This window comes from Serinus canaria, chromosome 18 (assembly GCF_022539315.1).
Source record: "Serinus canaria isolate serCan28SL12 chromosome 18, serCan2020, whole genome shotgun sequence".
Taxonomy (NCBI): domain Eukaryota; kingdom Metazoa; phylum Chordata; class Aves; order Passeriformes; family Fringillidae; genus Serinus; species Serinus canaria.
The window spans coordinates 5,460,515-5,484,993 of record NC_066331.1 but is presented as its reverse complement, the minus strand read 5'-3'; the positions used below and the strand labels follow the sequence as shown (position 1 = coordinate 5,484,993).

General features: G+C 37.0%; 1 protein-coding gene across 12 annotated transcripts in view; it reads right to left on the bottom strand.

The window, feature by feature from the left end:
• Positions 1-264: 264 nt before the first annotated feature.
• Positions 265-24,479, bottom strand: part of MBTD1 (mbt domain containing 1) — a 31,901-nt gene continuing 7,686 nt past the window's right edge. For 4 of the 12 annotated variants that reach the window (XM_018918980.3, XM_050981565.1, XM_050981566.1 and 1 more), the window contains 15 exons: positions 24,002-24,203; positions 22,713-22,852; positions 22,042-22,156; positions 21,868-21,953; positions 16,268-16,385; positions 15,468-15,602; positions 14,929-15,017; positions 13,404-13,638; positions 12,329-12,384; positions 11,966-12,070; positions 11,022-11,175; positions 8,523-8,605; positions 7,978-8,212; positions 7,313-7,390; positions 265-4,181 (listed from right to left, as the gene is read on the bottom strand). In XM_018918980.3, coding sequence (XP_018774525.1) covers positions 4,063-4,181; positions 7,313-7,390; positions 7,978-8,212; positions 8,523-8,605; positions 11,022-11,175; positions 11,966-12,070; positions 12,329-12,384; positions 13,404-13,638; positions 14,929-15,017; positions 15,468-15,602; positions 16,268-16,385; positions 21,868-21,953; positions 22,042-22,156; positions 22,713-22,852; positions 24,002-24,203 — 1,950 coding nt within the window. In that variant the 3' untranslated portion in view covers positions 265-4,062. The remainder of the gene's footprint in view (positions 4,182-7,312; positions 7,391-7,977; positions 8,213-8,522; positions 8,606-11,021; positions 11,176-11,965; positions 12,071-12,328; positions 12,385-13,403; positions 13,639-14,928; positions 15,018-15,467; positions 15,603-16,267; positions 16,386-21,867; positions 21,954-22,041; positions 22,157-22,712; positions 22,853-24,001; positions 24,204-24,479) is intronic. The other 8 variants (XM_030232907.2, XM_050981562.1, XM_018918981.3 and 5 more) reach the window with 8 other exon arrangements.

Below are 24,479 nucleotides of genomic sequence, written 5' to 3'. Positions count from 1 at the left end.
ACATTGGATTTATCTATAAAGCTGTCCAAAATTTTCCTCTTTACACAACTATTAATACTAAATGAAATGACCAAGTGCAAAGCTTGCTCTCTGACATGCTTATTGAATTCACCTTCTCTTATCAAACCCCCTACTTTGTGCTCACGGCCCCAACATGCTTTGTCATCACACCAACATACTTAAAATACTCATGTTATTACAGACTGTGGGTATTTTTAATAAGGTTAAGAGTGTTTTAAGCAAAACAATCAGTATTCAGAAAAAGACTTTTAATCATTTTTATTTTGTGTAAAAAAGGCAAATTTAGTGAATTATTTTCATCTTGTACACAAAGTTATGATTTTAATGCTTTTCACATCCATGCTGAAAATCTGCAGTCTTGTAAAAATGAAAGTAACATTAATTTTTCCAAAAGCATTTTTCCACTGAGTTATGTACATTGCATGAGAAAGCTTTAAATACTCCCTCACTGACCACACAAATTACCAAGAAAATAAAAGATAAAATTTATACAGATATTGATCTATATATCAAATACATACAGAAATTCTGTAAAAACCCATTTGTTTATTCTTGATTTCTGCCCCAACATTTTCCCAGGGGCCAAAGCTGATGCCTTTTTTGTATAAATGGCTGTGGCTTTTAATTTTAAATATGAAAAAAAAAATCAAAAGAAAAATTCAGCTGAAATCACAGTTTTTTAAAATCCCTTCCCAATAAAGGATTGTTACCAAATGTATTAGCACCATCGTACAAAGATCAAGGGAGGGTATTCACATCACAGAAAACAACAATAAAAAACCCAAAACAAACACTGAAACCCGTGTTAGTATCTGTAGAACAAGGAATCAGTAACTGCTGTAGCTTTCCTTAGATGCAGCAAGGAACAGGTTAGAGAGTTCTACTGAAAATAGTGTAATAATCAAAGATCATCAGAGAGATCTGGAACAAGAACAGCAGCCAAGTCAGGGACAGGGCTTGGGCTGCTTCATGGTCAGAAAAACCTGCTGTGCCAAATGCCAGAATTAGTCCAACCCCATTGAAGGTTTCAGGTGTCCAACATTTGCTGCTCCCTCAGGCAGGTACCACAGCTTGAAAGCCACGGGAAACATCCCAGAGCCACAGGAATGCTTTGCAAAGCCAGGGAGCTGCCACAGACACCCCTCAGGTTCCTGGGGATCACATCCCTAGTAGCACCTTGCTCAGGTTTTCCCTGAGCAAGTGACTTCCAGCAGCTCCTTCCATGGTTTGCTTAGCACAGACGTCACTGTACTTGACAATTACACAACTGAGGCATATTATGAACCCACAGACACAAAAGGCATTTCACCAACTGCTGAAGTCACACGGGTACCTGAGAACATACATCACCTCACAGACTTTAGTGTTTGATGAGTAACAGAACACTATAAAGACTGACAGACTTTAGAACAGATTCTTATATTTCTCCCAACACAGGAAGTGTTAAGGACTAATTTTCCCTCTTGACATTTGAAGACTGACTCTGAAATCAGGGATGAGCTGGGGCAATACTCAGTTTAGTGACCAGGCAATGCACCTCACTTATTAACTAGCCCAACCCTCTACCATATGACACACTATTAATGCAACAGTTTTTCTACTGAAGTCAGAAGCTGTTGATGAGAGAAGAAAGCAAGACTCTGAGAATCTTGTTCCAGCTGATGGGACAACCTGCAAGTTGTTGCATTTAACAAAAAAAAAAAAAAAAACAAAAACCAAAACCAAAAATAAACAAAAAAAAAATCAATAATGCTATACTTACCAAATGAAATCAATGCTTGCAGAGCTGGATTTTACAGCAGATTAAATTGAGTACACAGGAAAACAAGCAAGGTTCAAACTGTCATTACAATGGTCTCTAATCCTAGTTCTCCAATCTAGGCCGTTGTTTATTTTGATGTTCAAAATAAACATCATGGGTGGGTCAGAATCTGAGATAAGCTATTTGAAGACTGTCAGGTCCAACAAAGTCCTTTTTATGGCCATTTTAGGGAGCTAAAATGTCTTTACCACCTGAAGTTATAGATTCTTGTAATCAGATTAACAGATTCCATCAACAGAAGAAGCTGTTGCTAAAAACAGGTCGTAATTTAAGAAATTTTACCAATAAGGGAGGAAAGAATTCCAGACATTCCTACACTATACAGCACATTTTACTTCCTGTAGTAAATACAAAACTTTACATAATTAACCCCTCTTGCATAGAATGAGGTAAACCTGTGTATATCACTAATACTATGTACCCAAAGTTGGAGCAATATGTTAGAAAATAATCAAATTGCTGGTTTTCAACTTTCTATGCACTTTTTTTTTTTAAGCTCAAACAACAATATACAAGAAATGGTATCCCAGGGCTCTGTGGGTTGATATACTTACAACATTTCTTAGGCTATAGGATACAGATGTTTATAATTTTTGATCGATTTTTTTTTTTAAGCCTTAATTTCTGATCAAGAGTCAGATGATCATTGTACTGCTCTGAAGGGGACCTGTGAAGACCCAGAAGCACTTACAGAACTTATAATTCCTGAGAGTTTAGTTAATGAACCTTACTGGTAAAAGCTAAAGCTCTTGATGCACAATCTTTCAGTCACAGCTCTGCAGGGCTGATGAACCACCTCACTCATCAACTCCATTTACAAAAATGTATAAAAGTTAAAAATATGGAAAGATAAAATCCAAATTATTAAGAGCTCCTGCAAAAATACTTTGTGTTTAAATGGTCATAATTTTCACCCTTTTATGTGACTTTTGCCTTGTAAAAATCTGGAAGTTGACCTGTTGGGGCCAATGGGATGCTTGACATGAGACAAGAATTCCAAGCAATAGGCAAATCCAGTTTATGAATTATAGACTAAACCCATGTGATTTTGATACTGTTCTCAACTCCTGTGTTACACTATTGCAGCAAGACATGAATATTGCAGGCTATGCAGGACTGAATTAATTTTTAATCCACAATGTAGGGCTCCTTTCAGGTCACCTGAAACCATGTGTCACATCATCTGAATGATCACAGACAAATATTTAAGATGGTAAAGAAACATTTAGGGTTTTCTGAATGGGGAAAAAAATAAAAATCACAAGAATACTCACAAGTTCCTTCCCACTACCAAGGGAATCCTCAGTGACTGTCCATCTAAACTGCTTCTTCAGTCAAAATTCAGAGCTACAACTAATCTTCCAATGACAGAATTTTCTGAAGTTCCAGTTTGGTATAGGACTCTGTAAACATTTGCTGAAGCATTCCAAGACTACAGACATTCATATACAGACAAGAGCTTTATAGATCCAATCCAATGCCCACTGTGGTCGGCGGAGACAAGGCTACTGATATTAATGGGCACTGAATCAGACCCTAAAGAATGTTAAAAACCCAAAAACCTTATATAAAAAAGGGTATTTTAACTAAATAAAAACACCTTGAAAAGGTAAAATCTTCCTCAGGCGATGACTCCGTTGCACTTGGGGCTACTCACTGAGTAGAGCTTTACAGGACTGTCTTCCGTATATAATTTATGCCTTTAAATCAGGGCTTTAAAGCCTTATTTTCACAATTAAAAAACCAGAGGCGTGACCAGTACAGTTCATAAGAGTCTAACAGCCTCGCAACTTGTACCAAAAAGGTTCATTTGTTATGACAGTTCATTTGTATTTGCAACTATATCTTCCTCCAACTGCTTCCCACAATCATGCTAAATAAACTTTAATCTTACAAAAAAATTAGAATTTCAGTTCTTGTTAACAATGCACAATAAATCTGAACTTGAAAATATTACAAAATTCTTTCAAAAGCTTCAAATACAACACAAAAGTGTCCTTTGTTTTTGTTTTTAATAAATTGAAAAATCTTTTTCACTAAAATAGTTTCCGCGCCCTTCCAAAAAATTCTGAACTGAGTCTAATTCATCTACGTTTCGCAAAGCACCCCAGGCACAGTCACCTGAACTGCACCATCCAAGTGGGAACAGAATCAGTCAGTCTCAGTGAAAGGTTCTTTTCCTATCACTGATGCTGTGCCCCTCACTCCTGGGAGCTGCCTCAGGGTTCCTGTTTGATGTAGTAGCTGGCGGAGCCATTGCTCTCCTGGTCAGACGTTCCCTGCAGGAAGCTGTACTCCTCTCCATCCAGCAACTCCTCCTTCAGCTGTAACGAAGTCACTACAAATCAAAAATTCACATTAAACATCTATACAACTTAAATTTACTTAATATTATTGATATTAGGAGCATCCCAGATTCCCCATTTTCTTATATGCCACATTTTAGCTATGCTTTAATGCTCAGGATCCCACAGAGAACTGACACTTTGTGACTGCAGATGGAACTTTAAGTTATGCTCTAATATTAACAGATTTCAAATTACTTACAATAATATATTCTCCACCAGATTTTCTCAAGAACTGAGTAATTTAAACCACGTTAACTTTTAAAACACTTTGCTTCCTATTTAGTTGTTATGCAAGCGAAGATTGGAAATGGCCACCAGTTAACCTACAATTCAAATTACTTAGCAAACAGTTATTGCAAACAGTCTATGTGAGACAACAGAACATATTAACAAAGATTTCTCAATCCATCAATAAAATTTTAAGATCCGAGAAGGTAAATTTCATTAAAGCAAAACATTTTTTGTACTTTTAATCTTTCCTTCTTTTGTCAAAATTAAATAGAAATGAGATTAAGAGAAAAATATTATGGATAGCAATGTCACAATTACTTTTCTGGTTTCACTAGAGATGATTATCAAAATACGAGCACAATGAAAAGAACACTGAAAATAAAACATGTAAACATTCATTAAAGGTGTAGTAGCCACATTAAAGGGTTGATCATACAAAAATAAATTATTCTCTCTGACTAAATGAATGAGAAAAGTATCAAGGTTTATAATCATTCAATATATAGTTTATATACCTTGTGAACGTGTCTTGAAATGCAGAAATATGCAGTGACAGGAAAAAACCCCAACCCAGAACCTGCTGCTACTGACAGCCCTGCAGTAATTTATAAGCCATTTGATTATTCTTTTATAAATATTCTATGTTGAAACAAGCTCTTGAGCTAAATAAAAATAAAATTTGAAAATTAAGATAGAAGAAGATGTCAAAAAGCTGCTGCAGCACAATGCAAGATCTCCTCATCTTTCTCTAATAGATTCCTCCTTCCACCTACAGAATCCACAATCCCTTCCTTATTTTTTTCTCCCAAATACTTCTCCCTGCATCATGCCCAACTCTGATCAAGATTCCTCATCTCTGGGGGGCAACAAAGTGCTGTCTAAATGATAAGACACACAACTGGCTACTTGGCTATGCTGCAGTGCCTTAAGCAAAGGCTATACAGAGGTCAGGGATACAAACCAACCCTCCATACATGTTGTTTACCTTCTCTCCCCTGAGCAGGAAGCTCCTGCAGGTACAGGAGTAACAGCAGTTGCCATGATTTGTATTGCCTCTGGCTCATTTGAACCAAAGTCCTAACATTTAGATATTTAATGATACCTTACTTCATTTGTTCATATTATTCAACTTTTAACTACAATCCTCCATTAGAAAAGCTTAGTTACAGCTACGCATCAAATTGCTTGAAATACGAAAAAGGAAAACTAATTGAAGTCATCTAACTGAAGGAAAAATGAATGCAGACTGGGCGAGGTATTTCCTTTTCACATTGTCTCAGTGATTTGCCAGGACACAGAGATACACTGTCTGATGCCATGACATTCAAACCTCCCAAAACCAATGCAAATAGAGCAATATGCTCCACAGTTGGGTGAATCTCTGGGAACAGCCTCTTCTTCTGCAAGACTGGCTGTACGTTCTTTTTAAAAATGAAGCAGTCCAACAGGAGAATTTCAGTGCTCAAGAGATCATTTCAATGACTGAAAGATGCAAAGTACTCATGCACCCTAAAGCAGCACCAGGAATTTACTAGAGAGCAAAACCACTTCATACAAATGAAGGCAAAGAGCTGAACCTTCCTCCTGTGCTCATGATGATACCAAAGGGGAAAAAATTGGGTTTGAACTCCTACTGAGATCTCCCATGGACAAGAAGTTTCAGAACAGACACTGTTTTGTTAATCTTCCACTGATTCAATTCAAAGCAGTTTTCATTCCATGAAAACATCCCCTGCACTGTGTCTGCATATGTCCAACAGCTACTGCAGTCAGGCAATGAATGATGCTGAGGAATATGCACATAATTAATGAGTTCTGGCCAATTTCAAACATGCTTTAAATTGATTAGATGGTATCAAGGTGATGCCTCCTTCCCAGAGACTGAAAAGGTATGGCCTTGCTGGTTTCAATATATATGTATATCTATCTATCTCTGGACAATGACAAGGCTAACCACACCACAAACAAAATTAATTTTGTCCAGCCTTACCAAAACTCAGGTCTGAAAAGTTGAAAAGTTCCCCTCAATTCATCATACTCATCCCCTCAATTGATCACCGAGTATCAGAAACCAAGGAACACAGGTGTTTCATAGGAATTGCAAGATCTAATGATACAGAAATTCAGATTGCATATGTCTTTGCACTGCAGAAATGCAATGCAGGTGTAGATTTAGCACAAAAGAACATTTGTGCAGAAATAGATGCTCCAGAACACTCTCCCATAAGCAAGGCTTCTCTTTGGCATCAAGGGCTTGTTAAACGTGGCATGTACACACCAGCAGGAACATGAAGAGAAACTAAAGGATTCCTTCAGAAGTGTTGAGAGGTGTGCAGAAGAGAATACATGTTTTCCTCAGGGTCTAAAGGTGGCATTTGGGTTCCTTTTTCCCCAATCTGTTAATGGATAACACATGAACAGGAGAAACCGTTCTGGATGTATTCCAGAGTCAGTACAGAGTGCTGACAGGGCAGCCTGGGCAGACTAAGGCAAGCTTAAGGGAGTAATCAAGCAAATATGAAGCTAAATCTATCAACCTGGCAACTGTCCTGCAGTGTGTTGATACCTGAGTATTTTGTACAAGGCAGTACAACTACCAATATAGTACACAGCCAATATATTATTTAACTGAAATTATGTCAGAAAACAAAAATATTTTAACCATTGTCCATCTACAATTAATAGATTATTATTATTATTAGCAACATCTACCCTACCACGAGTTATAAAAAATGGTTATTCTCAATGAAAAAGTTCTTTTTGTGGCATACTGCACCTTTAAGTATAACACCTGTTTAGACACAAACATTTCCAAATAGAACAGAGATTTAGGTAGAGACCACAAACTTTAACACATCAGGTAAAGTGCAAACACTATTTTGTCACCCACTTTTCTTATGTCCTTTGTACTGTTGTGATTTAGCTTTTTTCTTCTGTTTGGACGAACTTGACTGGCTATCTCTTGATGCTGCAAAAATGAAGAATTCAAAATTTATGCTTATTTTAAAAAACCCCAAACTTTAAAATGTGTCAAAGCTGCTACACAGTTACAGAATTTTTCCTTAGTGACTGAACACAGACAGAAATTTACTGTGGAAAATCAATTTGCATTAAACTACTTAACAAGAACTCACTCATTACCCTCTTATTAAAAAACAGGTGAAATGCATTTCATCAGTTATTATCATGTGATCAGACAGGACAAGCTGTGATATAATAAATTACATACAGCTTCTGCACAGGCTGAGTTCCACCAAATTCAGGAGGTGAAACAGATACACTGGCAGTCTTAAAGCAATATAAATTCTCAGTGAGCTCCTCCAGAACTGACAAGAGGCTTTTGCCCAGCATCAAATCAGCATCTTCTAGCATTGAAAAAAACACTCTGAAGTACTTTAGAAATCAAAGTGGGAAAGATTAGAACTGTCAATTAGAACTTCCAGGCATTAGCAAGAGTTTTTTCTATTTCTGTTATGCCTGGAGGCTTAACTGAAAAAGGTTAGTAAAATGAGCCCCCATTAAATTAATTTCCATTACTGACAAAGCAGGACTCACACTGCGGCGCTGGAGGCTGGAGCTGATATCCAGTGAGCTGACACCATCCCACAGGATACAGATCTGGGGACTCACAATCCACCCACTGATCATATTCATCTTCCCAGCCATCGAAGTGTATCCTCAGAAGCCGGTGAATAATGCGCGTCACTGTGGCCACACACACCAGGCGAGGCTCCATCAGATCTACTGCCTCTAGTTTCATGCCGACATGAAACCCGTGGTTTGGAACTTCCTGGGGAAGCAAAGAAAGCAAACATCAGTAAACAGACATGCTCATCAAGATAGTTTAAGCACAGTGCTGAAACAGGGATTTCAATCCACTTAATAGAGAAAAAAAACCCAAGTATCATTGATGAAGTTTCCTGTACCTCTGCATATGTTTAACTTTTCAGAGATACCAACCTTTTTTTTACTCAAATGGTTCTTATCTCTAAAAGTTTTAGCTTTTCAAAAGTGTATTTAACAAATGGGTCCATCCCATGCACTATGCAAAAATGTAAAGAAAATGCTAATTCCAGTACAAACACATATAATTTCATTACCTTATTGAAGAGCTTTACTGGTGCAGCTATTGAGTCAGTTTCCCTGAGGTAGTCAAACCATTTAAAAGGGAGTTTTGCATAACCTGTGAATTTAAACATTTTCATACATCAACTGCAAACTTCACATGTAAGAACAACAGCAAAATTAGCACATTGGGAGTGTGTTACAGTTAAAAAAACAACAAAAGTCAAACATCAGTAGCAGAAACTTCCAGTCTCTGAGCTTTGATCTAAGGGACAAAAAGACATCTAGACATTGCCCATTTGCAACTAACAAGAAAAATTAAGCACTGGGTAATGTAAAAGATACCATTTCAGTTAAGATTAATCACTTAAACTGGAAGTTTTTTGTCCATGAAGATTCTTATCTCAACAAATGCCCTACACAAATGACCCAGAACAGATACAGAATGAGACCATCCAATTTCTTCCCTGTGGGGAAATAGCTCCACTATTTAAACACCTAAATTGTCAGGAACAGAACAGCAAGAATAAACGTGGATATTTTAAAATTTTAATAAGGGTAAAAATAGCAGTAATATGGAAAACTAGAGAATTTTTTAAAGCTATTATAAAGGGAAGAAAATCATTCTCAAAAAGATATGTAGCTGCTACTGAATATGCATAAAACACATGAATATCTTTTCCTTTGAGCAATTTTAACAACTGCTTAAACTAATAATACTCTAATTCTAGCTGGAGGAACAATAGCCTGAAGGATTTCTCTGCATCACTGTGTAGTGATGGACATCCTGAAAATCTGCAGTGCAGTGGGCATGGTGTGGGAGCTACAGGAGAGGTCTGCATCTCACCTCTGTGGGGGTAGAGGGTTGCCACTCTCAGTACCCACAGCCCAAAACTCAATCCTATCCTTCAAAACGCCCAAGCATCTTCATCTTTTACTGATTTCAGCATTGGATGAAGAAGTTTGGGAGGAATAAGCTTTGCAAAGTCCAATGATTTCACAGCAACTGAAGTTATCCACAATACTAAATGCAACTTGAATAAGAGTGCTCACAGTGGCTATAAAATCTATCCATGAATAGAGGCAGCTGGAGAGTTAATTAATAATGGCAATACTGTATCAGTTCTGCATATTATTGTTTTCCTTCTCAATGTAACATTCCTCTGCTACACCAATATATTTGTACTCAAGTTCATCACACACAGGAAATGTGCACATGGGCCTTGTCAGGCCAAGCAGAATTAAGAAGCTGTCCATTTTCCAGCCCATAATTTGGAAAGCAAAGTGCACTCCTCATTGGAGCTAAGGAGCTTTGATTACTTTGGACCTATTAAAACTGCTAATGGGCATTATGCTCTGTATTTTGCTGCTAGTAATTCCTCTTCCAAATGACTTTTAGATTATTGCACGTGTGATTTATAATCCCCTCTCGCTGATGATACAGGACTTAGGAAGAACTGCAATAAAAGGGAAAATGTACATTACAAAGAATTAGATTGACAAGATACAAGAAACACTATAAGTATCATAAATGTGCTAACAACAAAATCCACATTTTGAAAGTAGTGTTTCAAGAGTGAAACCTAAAGGCAAGTTTTTCTACTATTCTGTCTCATCAGTTTCATATATGTATTTCTAAACTGATTGATATGTACTGATATACAAGAAGTTTTTTTCCCATAAAAACTTCTATTGCAAGAGTCTCTGCACCTCAGATTTTTGAGGGATGCTGGTGCCCATGAATTTCTAGGTAATAAACTCACTAAATAAGCTGACTGAAAAAAAAAAACCCTAAATCTGTATAACTGCACTTTCCACGCACTCTAGGGTGACAGAGCTGTCACTGTACCACTACAAAAATCATATGAAATTACTTTCTTCATGTTGCATTACACTGTAGTTATTACCTAGAAAAATACTTTATTAAACACAAATAGAAGTCTGCAAGAATGAGAATGGAGGGAAAAAGCCATAGAAAATCATTGTCATCTGTCAGCTGTTATACAGCTATGATCCTCTTAAAATGTACCAGACCAAGGCAAAAAATGGGAAAAGGGAAGCAAAGTCTTCTGTAGGCACATGTGCTTGTGAACACACAACTTTTCCTCACAGAGGGGTTTATTTACTCTACAGTCCTAAAGCTCAAGTTTGTGCATAGCCTTCCAAAATTTGACTGGTGCAGTTGTGAATTAGCCTGAGATTCTTTACAGTGTTCATTAATTGTTTTGGTGTCAGGACATCCCAAGCAGTGACACTTTCTGAAGAGCCCTTTTAGTGACTCCGACACTTTCCACTTAGTGGAATCCTCAATTTCTGACAGCATATGCAAATTATTTCAGCCAATAATCAATCTAACTTTTTCTAAATGAAAATTTGGTGACCTCTGGTTTAGATTACTTGAAAGTAAAGCTGTTGTATTTGTTTCAGACTTGAGAAAGTCCTAAGAGATGACCTGAATTTTATAGGGTGAGTTAAGAAACATAGCATATGGCACATACAGTATCACTGAGCAATAAAAGGTGTCAGAATGCTACCTGTACCTCTGGGTGGAGTTAGTTCAATCATGTTAATTTCACAGAAACCAACAGGGAAAATAGAAGGGGAAGTGGCATGGTAACAAAACCAATCAGACCCATCTGCTGCTTCTGAGCCATCAATCCCAATCATGAGATAGCCATCTGCTAACACCTTGGTAAAGAGAAACAAAATTTCACATTAAATACCTTCAGCTGGGTGAGAAAGCTAGAAAGCAAGCAATGTTTCAGGAGTGAGAGCAATTCAATAATAATGGAAGCACACTTAGAAGCACATTCAATTATAACAAAAACCCTCCAAATCATATCTGTGTTAGGACTGTGAATACAACTGTAACACGTACCTTTGATAACTGCAAAGTTATGAGATGAACATTTATTTTTCTGATCTCTAGTTTATTTTTCTTTTGAACAACAGTTTTATTTCTAGATCTTTCTATTCTTCAGCTTGCAAGGATATTCAGTACACCATTACTCAAAATCACAACAATTCTCCTTACTGGAGAGGTTAAACAATTCAGGTAAGCTGCTTTTTACATTTTCTCTTTTAAAGCAGATTTCACATGGACTGGCTCCCTTTCAATCAAACTAAGAAAGAAGGACAGCCTTAAAATATCTTCACAGACTTCTGCAAGTCAGCAAGACGAGGTCTGCTTTTGAACAGTTGTAAAACACTTGGTATAAGTAGCAGAATATTTTCCTGCAAATTCCTCTCACAAATACATTCTAATTAAAGGTAAGGCTGATTTTCCAGAGCTTAAAGTCGAATTTACATGAGTACATTTTTATAGTGGTTGTATATAAACAATTGATAGACATATCCCATTCACTGTGCAAATGAACTCTCCTAATTTTGATTTTGAGCTTCTTGTTTCAAGCCTGAGTAAAGGTTAGGGGAAAAGGATTCCTCTTCGCCTCCTCAAAATGCACAGTTGCTTTCTTACCTTTCTGATAGTTGCCACACATATTGCTGACAGGTTTAGGGGGTCTATAGCTTCCAATTTCATTCCTTCTTTAAACCACTCTCCAGCTGCATCAACCTCTTTTACCTAAAGAATCACAGAACAGCAGCAGAAACAAAGAATGTAATGAGCCTGGAACAAAACATACCACCACACTGCTAAAGCAACAGACTGAAATATCTGTTTTACCACCTCTGCTTATCAAGGAGGTCAGATTGGATAACACAAGCAGAAACACTTGTGCTGGGCCAGGATGTAAACAGAGTTTCAGATCTGGTTTACACACAAGAGGAACTGAAGGTCCTCAATCAACTCTGCAAAGAGTACTCTAGCTACTCAACTCACCTTCATAAATAAGTGTGGGGGTGCATCAAAATGTCCATCCTGTTTCTTTGTAATATCTACAAGGAATAATAATAGTACTATAATATTGTTCAGAAGTTTTGTTCACAGAGCACACAATATTTGTTTTTCTGAATATATTAACCAATACCACACAATCACGGGTGTTGGGAGGACCACAGTTTATTAGTAACACTACCACCACAATCAGGAGGACATAATCCATTCATTTTCCTTGCTGACTTCAACCTGAGCTGCCTCTATAAAACAAACATATAATCACTTTAAATACATATATATATGTGTGTGTGTCTCTATCTGTTTATAAATGGTTTCAGAGAAAGTTGAAGCGTTAGGAAAACTGAAGGCCTTTCCCTGAAGGGAAACCTTGTGGAATGCCTTACAGAAATTTTGCCTCTAACAAGGGATACCAGCTCAAATGAACAGAGAAATAATAAAAAACCCAGACTTTCTTTTTGTTTGTCTAGAAGCCTTAACTATTTTAAAATACAATTGCTTTTGTATTTTGGGTAGCAAAGGCTGTGTCCCTTCTACCACATTGTCACTTCACTTTCCCAGCCCATTCTCTAATGCCCTCTAAATCATGTAAATATTGAAAAATAAAATATTAGACAGTCTTTAAACTTGCCAGTAAATAGAAATTCTGTTTCTACTAGGATACATGTCCACGTTGCATTGTAGAAAGAAGGCGTTAGATGAGAAGAAAGTAGGAGTTTGTGGAGTAGGGCTGTAATTCCAGGTATCAGCGTGAAAAGTGAAGTTTATCATGCTTGAATTGTGCAGTTAAAGGTTTTTCTACCTACAGTTTGCTGGTCTCTGTTCATCATTGAATCTTCTAAACACTACATATCAACCTAAAGGTTATTCTGGCTTCTCCAGTGCTGTATAATATGTTAATTGTAATTTTAACTGAAATTCCTGAGTGTCGTAAAATTGGGCCACATTACATAACATTCTCAAGTACCATTATTCAAGGTAGAAGCAACAGAACTGCTAAAGCCAGACTCCTCCCAGCCAACACTGCCTACAAAACACCAATAACCCAAACCAAACTTACCAGATCTTTTGAACCTGTGTCCTATACTTCGAGACCAGCCAATATGATGAATGAGTGGGCTGTACATATGGCACCAGAAGTCATCAGTTTTGTCCTCACTCTCTTCATACACCAACCTCAGACGTCCCCCAACAACACTATCCACCACTGCCACCCTTGTCCGGCACAGGTGCGTCTTATCCACCACTTCTACCCTCATGGAAGTTTTGAACGGGTACTGCATACTCTCAGACACCTTGAAACAACACAAAACATACATTCTGTAAGAATAGCCTCTGGTGTTCCATTTCCTGTGTTTTAAAGCACAGTATTGACACACTTGTCATTTAATTGAAGTACTTGTTAATCAACCCAGAGAAATGACACAAGTTATTGGTCTTCTATTTAATTGTAAGAAAATATTTCAGAAAACTGAGAACAGATGCTACAATGCCTTGATTGTTTCAAGGTCATCCCTTAAGATGAGATAAAATTCTCACATAAGTTCAAGGAATTTTCCATTGACATAATGAAAGTTTGTTCAGTTGTAAACAATGGGTGAAGTTACCTTGAGAAAGAACTTTAACAAGAAAAACCTCAAGATCTTTTGTTCTTGCTTTGTCATCCACTCAAAATACAACATTTTAAAAGCAGGATTAAAATGCTTCATTTTAAGGTATGGAAAACAATCCTTCAACATAATTAAAGCTGGCCATTTACAAAAGTGTTTCTTCAAAATACACAAAAGGAAGGAAAGAGATGTTTATCTGCTCTGTGAAAACAGACTGTATTTAAAAATCAGCATCTGTCACTTGCCATTTTCATTACCACCTCTCCAAAGGACTGAGATCTTGCCAATTTGGCTTCCAACTGAGCCAATTTTAAAATAAAAATTAACAACCACAGAAAGGCATTTTGGTTGGTTTTAAAACATTACATGCAGTGTAAAACAATGACTTGTTGTTGTCATTTCTATTAAAAACTATATACACCATAATCTCACAATACTGGCAAGTAAACTTCCCACACATTATACAGCAGCTGCCACACCTGAAGACATGACTAAGACAGAAAGAAACCTAGTCCAGAGCAGGAAAAAAAATACTAAGATTTAAAAGTACAATCTTCATTCCTTCTACATTCATGCTATACTAACATATTCTGTTCAGTTTCTTGAAATAGTGCATGAAACAAATAATTCCTGAATTAGAAAAATCAGTTTTCATTTTTCTTAAATATCACAGGGTAACCTGTGAGCACTTCTGGGTTTTCTGTGGATTTTTTAAATTGGGTATTTTAAAATTAAAACAGACCAACTAGTTTTTACAGACAGCTATACTTTCTAGAGCAAAGTTTACCAAATACATACTGACAAGTGTGGACATAACAGTAGAAGGGATTGCAAGGAAAACTGTATCTAAGGGAAGAAACTACTGTACCTCCTTCACTGCAAGAGGAGCTAATGTGCCACTGTAAAGTATTTCAGTTCTTCACACTGTGCTGCAGTTTTCTTTACAGAACATCACTGATACTGGATCAGCCTTACCTTCTGAGAAAAGTCAGGAGGAAGTGTTTTGGCACCAGTAAGTCGTTTCACTAGAAAAGCTTTCCAGTTTGTGTATTTGTGTTGGATGGCTGTTGTAAATGAAGGGGAAGAAATAAGCCACTGACTTTTAATTGTGCCCGTTAGAGACAATATTAGAGTCTGGAATATGTAAAGAAGAAATCCCAGATGACTATTAAAAGGTCTAGATGACAATAATGCCAAAAAGCCTCTTTAGAGAATGAGTGCTACCCAAGATTAAGTTTATAGGCCAGGGTAAACAACTTAATAACAAAGTATAAATAAAATCAGTGCATATTCCCATAACTGATTAGCAAACTGCTGCCACCCCAATCTTAAAAGCTTTGAGTCACATCAGATGGGCTACTCCAAGAAACACAGCATCAGTCAAAAGTTAAAATTATTAATTCATAACTAGTGAAAAAGTTATGGTAAAAGAATATTTTGCTATCTGGATCATGAACAAATTTAGTCTAATAAAGAGACTCTGAAACCAGTCAGTAAGACTACTATTTACATACTGCGAGGAGGAACTAAGGGCTTCCCACTGGTTGCACACCAACCAACTGGGTGGATGTCAGACCCACAAATGTTGCACCAGAAGTCAAGACTTGAATCATTTTCAAATCCTTCATATCTCAGTAGAGCATTGTAACCTGAAAGAAAGCATTTTAAAAAAATGCAAGAATGAAACAAGATTATAAAATATGTATGAATATTTCTCGACTAATCATCATGTACATTATATTGGTTTTCTAAATGTAATTTTTAATAGCAAGTTGGGTTTTTTTGACACATTTCTGGATGCTATTAAAGCACAGAATTTATTACTTTGATAAATGCGCATGTATTATCATGTAAGTCAATTTAAATAAAGATTAAAATTCTTGAACTATAAACCTTTAGAAGTTGCACAAAAGAGAACAAAATTAATTACGCACAGTATCTGCTATTTCATATCTTAGATCTGTAACCTTGAATTTCTAACTTTTTACCAGTGATTCATATAATGAGGCTTCTTGACAGCTTATACCATGTCTCCTTTCAGTTCTGCACTACTCTTACCACGCTGTGAGGCAGTATTTAAAAATAAATTAAAAAAAAAAAAAAAAAAAAAAAAATCAAACCAAGGATAGACATTCTCAAGCATCACAGCAGCCAGTGTAGATAGAACAGTAACAGCACCACAATGTATAACCTACAGACACAGCTCTGCCAACCTGACCAGTGTCAGCATTACTCTCATCAGGTGATCACTGACTAAAGTACTTGATCTCTTCACATAGTTCTTTTATTTTAATTTCAACTAAAACCCATTTACCTGCTAATTTTATAATTCCAGCTATCCAGAAGACTTTGGTAGGTAGGCTGCAGTCAGTGTTTGGAACCTCCACTCGCACTCCTTCTGAAATATCACCCCAGCAAGTCCCCATGGGAGCCTGTCAGGGTTGGGATTAAAAAGTCATCAGCTCACCATGTGAAAATATTAATTTTTTGTTATCTCAGTGTTCTACAAGCAACTTAAAAAGACAAAACATTGAATATACATAAAACAAACATATGGTTAGAATATGTTTCTATGAGAACCTACTTTTTTTTTGACAACTATGCGTAACACTGTAATTGTATCCAATTATTCCTGTGTATTTACTGAAAAGAACCTATAGCATTCCAAGTTAAAATAGCAGTTAAGCACAAATTGTACATTCCCAAAGGTCAGTTCTATTCTATGATGTTTCAATTAGGAAGAAACTACTGATGTTAGTAAGAATGGTGGAAATCGCTGTGCAATTCTACTTGCAAGAAAATCATGGTACCTGTAGCACAGACATCAAAACCCTTAAATTCTGCAAGTCTAGGCATTCTTCCAGCAGCATGCCTAAAATTATTTCTTTATTCTATTCTGATGATTTATTATGGTAGGGTTTATCACCCACTGGTTCACATCCTCTCAGAGGAACAGGCTTTCACATCACTTGCAAGTGATCACTCCATGGAGCAGACAAAAAGAACAGAAGGCTCTGAGTGGCACCTTTTTAATGAACATCAGAAGGAAAGGCACAGCAAGATCCCTCACACTGTCCCATGTGAGGAATATGTTAGGAACAAGAAGGAATATCTGCCTGATGAACTTGTAAGGGTTTGCAGAAGCTGGCGATAGAAATTACATTTAGTTTGCTATCTCCAGAAGAACATTTTGTTGAACAGAGCATAATGAAATATCAGTCAAAGATGGTATTGTAGATACCAGAAATGCACAGTGCTGAAGAACCTAAATTCTTAACAGTAACTCAACTGAAGTTATATTGGTAACAAGCTAGAAAATTTCTCAGTCTGCATCCAACTTGAGACTACCCAGGAGAGAGATATTCATATTTTGGGTGTTTTATAACAACAGTCATATCAATTCTGAGAAAAGATATATTCTTATCAGTTCAGAGATTACCCAGCTATCACTGGGACAACTGAAGGAGGGATCCTCTAGCTCTGCACTGTGTCTCATTTACAAAGCTCTTTGCAAACCCAGAGAACTGCACTACTCAGTGGGAATAGCCTCCAACTGCACAGAAGCTACAAGTGAAGAAATCTGGATTAATCCTGAATAACTGAGAATTACAATATTGGAATTTTGCTGGCAATCAGCAATTTTCATTAGAAGCACTAGAAGCTGAATTTATCTTAAAAGGAAACTAGTTTCTTCACTAGTTGATTTGAGGTGATACAAAACTTAAAACTAGTTTCAACTCTTAAAGGATATGTAAGCATGCCAGTTTCTATTCTTGAAGCCTGGTCTCTTCATGTTCTGCTATGTCCCATCTACACCAGTCTAGGCCACAGAGCTCTCTTCTGCCAACTGGCAGCCAGAGAAAAATCCAACAGAAAAGATGATGGCTTATTTTCACATACAAAATATGCAAATACAACTTAAGTCCATCCTGTGATCACTGCCCTCTCTAAACTGACATGTGTAGGGTTTTGAATTGAACTGGGGAAATAAACCGCGTATTTCAGCAAATCTTGTTGGCTGTATAGAGATACAGATGAGGCCAAAGAATCTAAAATAACAGTGCTGACTAATTTCATAACCCAGTTGCACTGAACTGAAGTACATTTTGTTGCCTGCTCATCTATTCAGTTGATTCAGAGAACAGTATATCAAAACACTTCTCCTGACATCAACTTAAAATAGAAGTTTCATTTCCAGAGTGTGGATTGGTATAGACGGAAATAGCAGAAAGTTAAATTTGTCCTTGTCTGTGAAAACATTGGTTCTGCTAGTTCTCCTACACCAATCCATATGGCTCACCCTTTCAAGAAGGAAGCCATCCTGTGCAGCATCATTGCTGAAATGTCAGACAATTATACTGTCCTGAGGGATGGTTTACAGCACACCTGCTACACTGCACTATCTTAGTCTCCATCACTCATTAGGGATATTCTTGAATCAGGAAGACCTGGATAAACCAGGGCTGTGACTGCCATCTTCCTTCATCTCTCCTCTGTCTTCATCTGATTAATCAATCAATGTTCGAAGAGTGCTTTTAAAAACTCAAAATGCACTAGAGAAGTGTTAAGCCTTACTTATCTGCTGACTCAAAGGTGACTGCAGTCTGGATTGGCATAGTGTGAACTAGCAGAACCATCATTTACAGGTAAGAACAAATTTACCTTTCAGACTCATGACGAAGAGATCCACGTCACATCACTCCCAAACAAGGAAGAGCTGGTTCCTGGCTTCCTGCTCCGGGACATGACCTGGGAGGGGTCTATCTGTGAGCACCAAGGGCCTTCTCTGCAAGGTAAGGTGCAGTCAGGAAGGGCCTGTTTGACAGGAGCACCTAAAGGCCAAGTTTTCCACATATGCACCTGAATAAAGAGCTCACATGGCTTAAATAAGTGGCTTCTACAGGTTTTGGATGGCATCAACACTGCCATGATTCCGGACTTTAAATTAAATCAGGATTTTAATAGCAAATCCTGATGGTGATGCTACCAATTCCATCGGTACCACGGTGATGCTACTAATTTCTGAATTGTATGGAAAGCTGAAACTTCATGTGTGAGCAGTGCCCCACCAACAGGTAATGCCAGAGGAGAAAACATGAGAAAGGGTTTAAACAAAAACCTTCAAAGCAGAACACTGACACCCAGTGTAGCATCTTGGAAATGCTCCCTTAAATCGCTGGATATAGCTTAAAAATAGATGAAATCAAGAGAATGAAAATATTTTGGCTCAGAATAAAATTCAGGTGGAAGAAAGAACTTCAGGAAATGTTCCTCTCATTAGCAACAGAGTGAAAAGAAACAACTGCTCTTAATTGTGCATAAAATTGTCCAGTAAGTAGTACTAAGAAATAACTCAAACCACTGTAAATTGCTTTCATTTGTAGGAATGGTTTGAACAAATAAAAGCAACTATAGAAAAGAGTAAAAAGTGTTTAGAGGATAAAAAGTGGAAAGCAGGTCAGCAATGAGCTCGCTGTATGTGACTAAACTATAACTCAACATTAAATTGAGTTTTTGTCCTTGCAGCAGCTATTGCTGCGTGCCTGATTAACGCAATTTGACAAAATAAAGAAAAAGAGGCTGCAAGGTGCACAAATGGGAATTCTGGCACTGTCATGGGCTTCCTGTAGGACATAAACCAAAGCAGTTCCCTACTTCAGTTTACTGAACACTGAAATCATGGGCATGGCCACTTTATTGCTGCTGAATTTCATTAGTGTTACTCAACACTCAAGTCTGGAATAAATGTAACATGGAAGCACAAAAAGCACATCAAAATACAAGAGAAAGAACTTCCCAAGATTTAGATACTTCAATTCTAAAATGCAGCTGTTTTAAATTGAAGAAGAAATAACTTCCCAGGAAAAAAAAACAAAACCAGAAAAACTGATGTGTGAAATGTACATCAGTCCTGAGATACTGAAGTATGCCAGGTTATTAAAAAAAGCCAAATCTTACAACTCATAATTCCTCTAAATTTTCTTTAATATTGATCCTAATGTTCATATCAAATATCCATACAGATATCCCCAGTATAACCAGTAAATTCAATATATTTTACTGAATAATGAATTTAAGGGTAGATTTGTCATGATTTTTCTGTCATCTCAAAGCTTTGATCTTGAACAGAATAAGCTTTATATATTCGATCACACACATACAGGTGTATGAAATCCATAATAAGGATGGTAAACATCAACTAATACAAAATTTTACAAATCAAAACAATACAGTATACAGAAAATAGCAATAATCTTTCCAGAAAGTCAAAAAGAATACTGTTTAATTATCAACGGAGAGTGGGACAAAGAAAAGGACCTAACAAAAGAGTACTGATGTGTTTTTCAGATTCTGACTGGTCTAAATAATGTACTTTTCAAAGAAATAATTACAGTAAAGTTAAATGCAAATCATACCCTTATAACACTAACTCCTATCCACCAAAGTAGTAGAAATGTCCAAAGAAAACAGCAGGATTTGCATTTTACTTGTTTGAAAAAGGAAAATGAGGACAGAAAAGAAACAACTTTCAGGCTACTTGGTAGCACTGTTGCCAGTATCTTGTGAAAATTTTTGAGGTACAATGTGACTATTGGTGTGGTCTTGATTCACATTATTGGGGCACTGTGCAGCTGAATGAATGAAGCAGTGAGAAAGGGAGATACAACTGCTTTTAATAAAATGTAATGTTAGAGCATAATTTACAAGAGATCTGACGACTGTAGCTGTCTCTAATACAGGATGCCACACACCCTGAGACATGTGTAGATCCAATAGCACAGTCCATGTTATCAAATGATACTTTTTGATCTGGACTATGAAATCACTTATTACATGTACATAGCTGTGAAAGCAAAGCGCAAACATGCTGACTCGAGCATGCAGAATTTGATACAAATTCCCAAAGTTCTCCTAGCACAAGGCTCTGTTCTGGGCAGTAGCTGAGGCCTCTGAGCATAAAGGGTACTATTCACAGACTGCCAACTGCCAGGAGCCCTCAACTCCCACTGGTTTATGATCTGAGAGGGCTCAGCAGGAATTCCCGTGCTGAAGAGAAAATATTTCTCTTCTCTCTCATGGACAACTTCCATGAAGAAAAATGTTTGTTTTGATTACAACTTCCAGCACGTAATTTAGATCAAGACAAAAACTTTGTAATACAGTACACTTCAACTTCTCAAATTAAAAAATATGCTGAGAAAGCACCTTTTTGTCAAAGGTTTTACTTAAGAGACAGAAAGTACTGACAATATTTTAATCGTCAGCCTAATGTCTCATGTCTAGAATTTTATAAACACATTAAAGACAGATGTGTTTATAAAGACAGACTAAATATTTTCCCCAACCCTTAATTTCCTCAGTCATTAAAGAATGTCTTTTTGTCTGAAGCTTTTGAAACTTTAAAAAAATAACTTTTTTTTTAATTTTTAAATTTCAGATTTCTAAACAGCCCTAATTTTCCTCCATACTACACTACCTGGCAGCATGACTGACAGAGAGAATCTGACTAAAAATAAAGAAAGAAAACCCCAAATCTAAATATGTAAAAGATCAGTCCAACACAATGGAACAAGCCTAACTTAATCTAAAAGGCCTTTTGTAACTGTTTTCAGTACAGCTTGACTTGGCTGGTTTGTTACTCTGCAGTACATGGGATGATTCTGTGACTTGAACATGAGAAAAACAATTCTCAAGCATGTAAGAGCCTTCCTTTTTGTTTATGAGAGTATCTATGATGAAAGTAACTGATGGTGCTCAGAATGATTTTAAAGGACAGAAATGATCTAAACAGTAGTCATACTCACATCATCAAAAATATTTGGATAGTAATGTTTTGAAAAATGAATTCAAGAACTTCCACAGACTCACTTATACACACACAGAGAAGGAAAGCACAAACTGAGAAATACTCACGTGTTTAAAGCAGGTAACAGGAGCTGCTGTAAAGCTATTACTATTGATGTAGTTACCCCAGCTGAAACCTTCCACAGGGACAGCTGCTAAGAGAAAGTTATTTCAGTTAGGAAGCTGCTCATGAGGCACAAATCTTTCAATGTTTTTGTTTCAGCTCTATTTATATGCTGTTACCTGTTTTTGTCTTTGCCTGGTTTTGTAAAGTTGCTTGGTACTGGGCATATGCTGCTAATTTAGCCACTAAGGGCTGTTTTTGTAGAACTTTAGCCTTCTTTGTTGGAGGTTTACCCTAAAAAAAAAAAAAAAACACAACCCAAGTAAATAACATCTTTCTAAATTCCTGTCAGAAAATTTCCACAGGTCTGCAGCTATCTTTAACAGACTTAAACTAAAATCAGAAGTACACAGAGACTAAGTATCACACATGTATTATAAAATAAATTTAAAAACCAGTAGTAAGGAGTGTCCAAAAGATGACTTTTGTACTACTATCCCAACTTGAACAGCACTATAGATTCACTGTTGTTTACCTGAAAAAAAGATATCTCTTAAAAGCAGGTCAAAAGGAAGAACTTTTAATCTAACTTATAGCAACGCAAATTCTTGGCATTTGTTGCAATGAGTTTGAGACAGGATATAATGATATTTCTTGACATTTTCCTATCTTTTCTTGATTACTACAAACATGATTAATATTTTAAGTCAACAGACATATGCCTATTTTGCAACTCTATAAAGAAAACCCTCAAACCCAAGAAACTGATCTTAAAACATGCAGCCATCTGTACAAATACCCAATTTCACCAACACAGACAGAAAGGATGTAAATAAAACGGTGTCTGTACCGCTACCTGAAGCCTGGCCAGAATGCTGGCCTTCTTGGAGTTGGAGGAATAGCTTCTGGAGCACGACACACTGCAGAAGCGCTTGGTTTTAGAGTAAAAAGCATCCCGGACACCAACCATCCCACACATCTCACATGTAGCTAATCAGAAAAAAGAAAAAAAAAAAACTCAAAATATTAAGAGTGTAGTTAAAATTGCAAAAAAAAAAAAAAAACAAAAAAACCAGAATGTAGAGGACAGAATGAAGGTCCTGGAGGTGGTACCATCAAACAGTTTCTGAGGGCTTTACCCCAAAGAAAATTGCACAGGAAAAAAAAATTTAAAACACCAATATCAGTGAAACAGCAAGAACCTCAAGTTCACTAGTAAAACAGTGCCTCTTTCTACTCCCTATTAATTTCATCTCCGGTGCAAGTGAATGACCCAGCTAAATCAGCTTAAGCAATTTTTTTCACTGTTCTCAAGGAAGCATCTGCTTTGAATTTGGGCTTGTCAATCTTGGTTTCCTCTAAACATAGAATACTTCCAACCTGAAATAAAACCAGATTTAGTGTTTGATTCATAAATTAGTATATCCCAATTACCCCAGCCCACCAGTGTTTTTTCTGGCTAGAATAATGTTTCAGAGATGGACAGCATCGCCCACAGTGTATTTCATGATGAGCAAGACTCCGAGACCAACTAATGCCAGTGAGACAACACCCAAATTCTGCCCAGAGAGAGCTCTAGGCTAATCAATAGAGTTCCACACAAAATATTTTTCCCTGATAACAAAATAAATCTTCCCTTTCAATTTATTTTCCTAGTATCCTCCAGCTTACAGCTAGTGAGGAGTGAACAGTTATACACTAACACGTTTTATACAGTAGCAGTAATGAAGTTTTCCTAATATAGGAAGAAATATTTAAACACATTGTACATGTAACAAAGGACAGAGAAAAGGTATGCCCTGGCATAGATAGACCATACTGACATTGTCCTCAAAGCTCCAAGAATAAAACCAATGCACATGAGAACACACACACACATGTGCAAACACAACACATAAGACAGGAGGGCAGATGTTCCCATACTATTTCTTCCCTGCCAGCAGGATTCAAACCCTCTCTCTTATTTCAGTTTAGCAGAACCCAAACAATTCCCCTTCTCAAAACCAACCAATCCCAACCCTTTAGCTGCTTTGGTCCCTTTTCAGTTGGGACCAACATTTGGGATGGGACCATCACAACGCAGCACATGCTAAAATCCACCAATATCCAACTCCTTGCACTCACACAGCCCATACTTACCCATCCCAGATTTGCCATCTGGATAAGTATAAACTTGCCCATTGTTCTTGATAATTGGGAGACTGGATGCCAAAGGAGCAACCTCCTCCTCACTTTCATCTGAACTGGAGCTGCTGCTGGTGTCCTCACTACAACTATCATAACCGTCAAACATCCCGAACGAGTCTCGGCGTTTTCTTTCCACTCGCGAACTATGTTCTGTCTAAAAATTAAAAATAACCAAACAACAAAGAAACCAAAGAATAGCAGAATGTTCTGAATGCAAAGATTTCAAAGTCAAGCTTAAAAAGTTTCACTGCTCAGTCTTCAAAAGTAGATATTCTAAGGCACTGCTATATCAGCACAGACATGAACCATGTATTGCCAATTACGTGAGCATTGGTATAATCAAAACTGGCCAGTTTTTGGTGTTGTGATATACAGAAAGAAAAAAAAAAAACTATCTCGTGATCCACTGAGAATACACAGGAGGCATCCA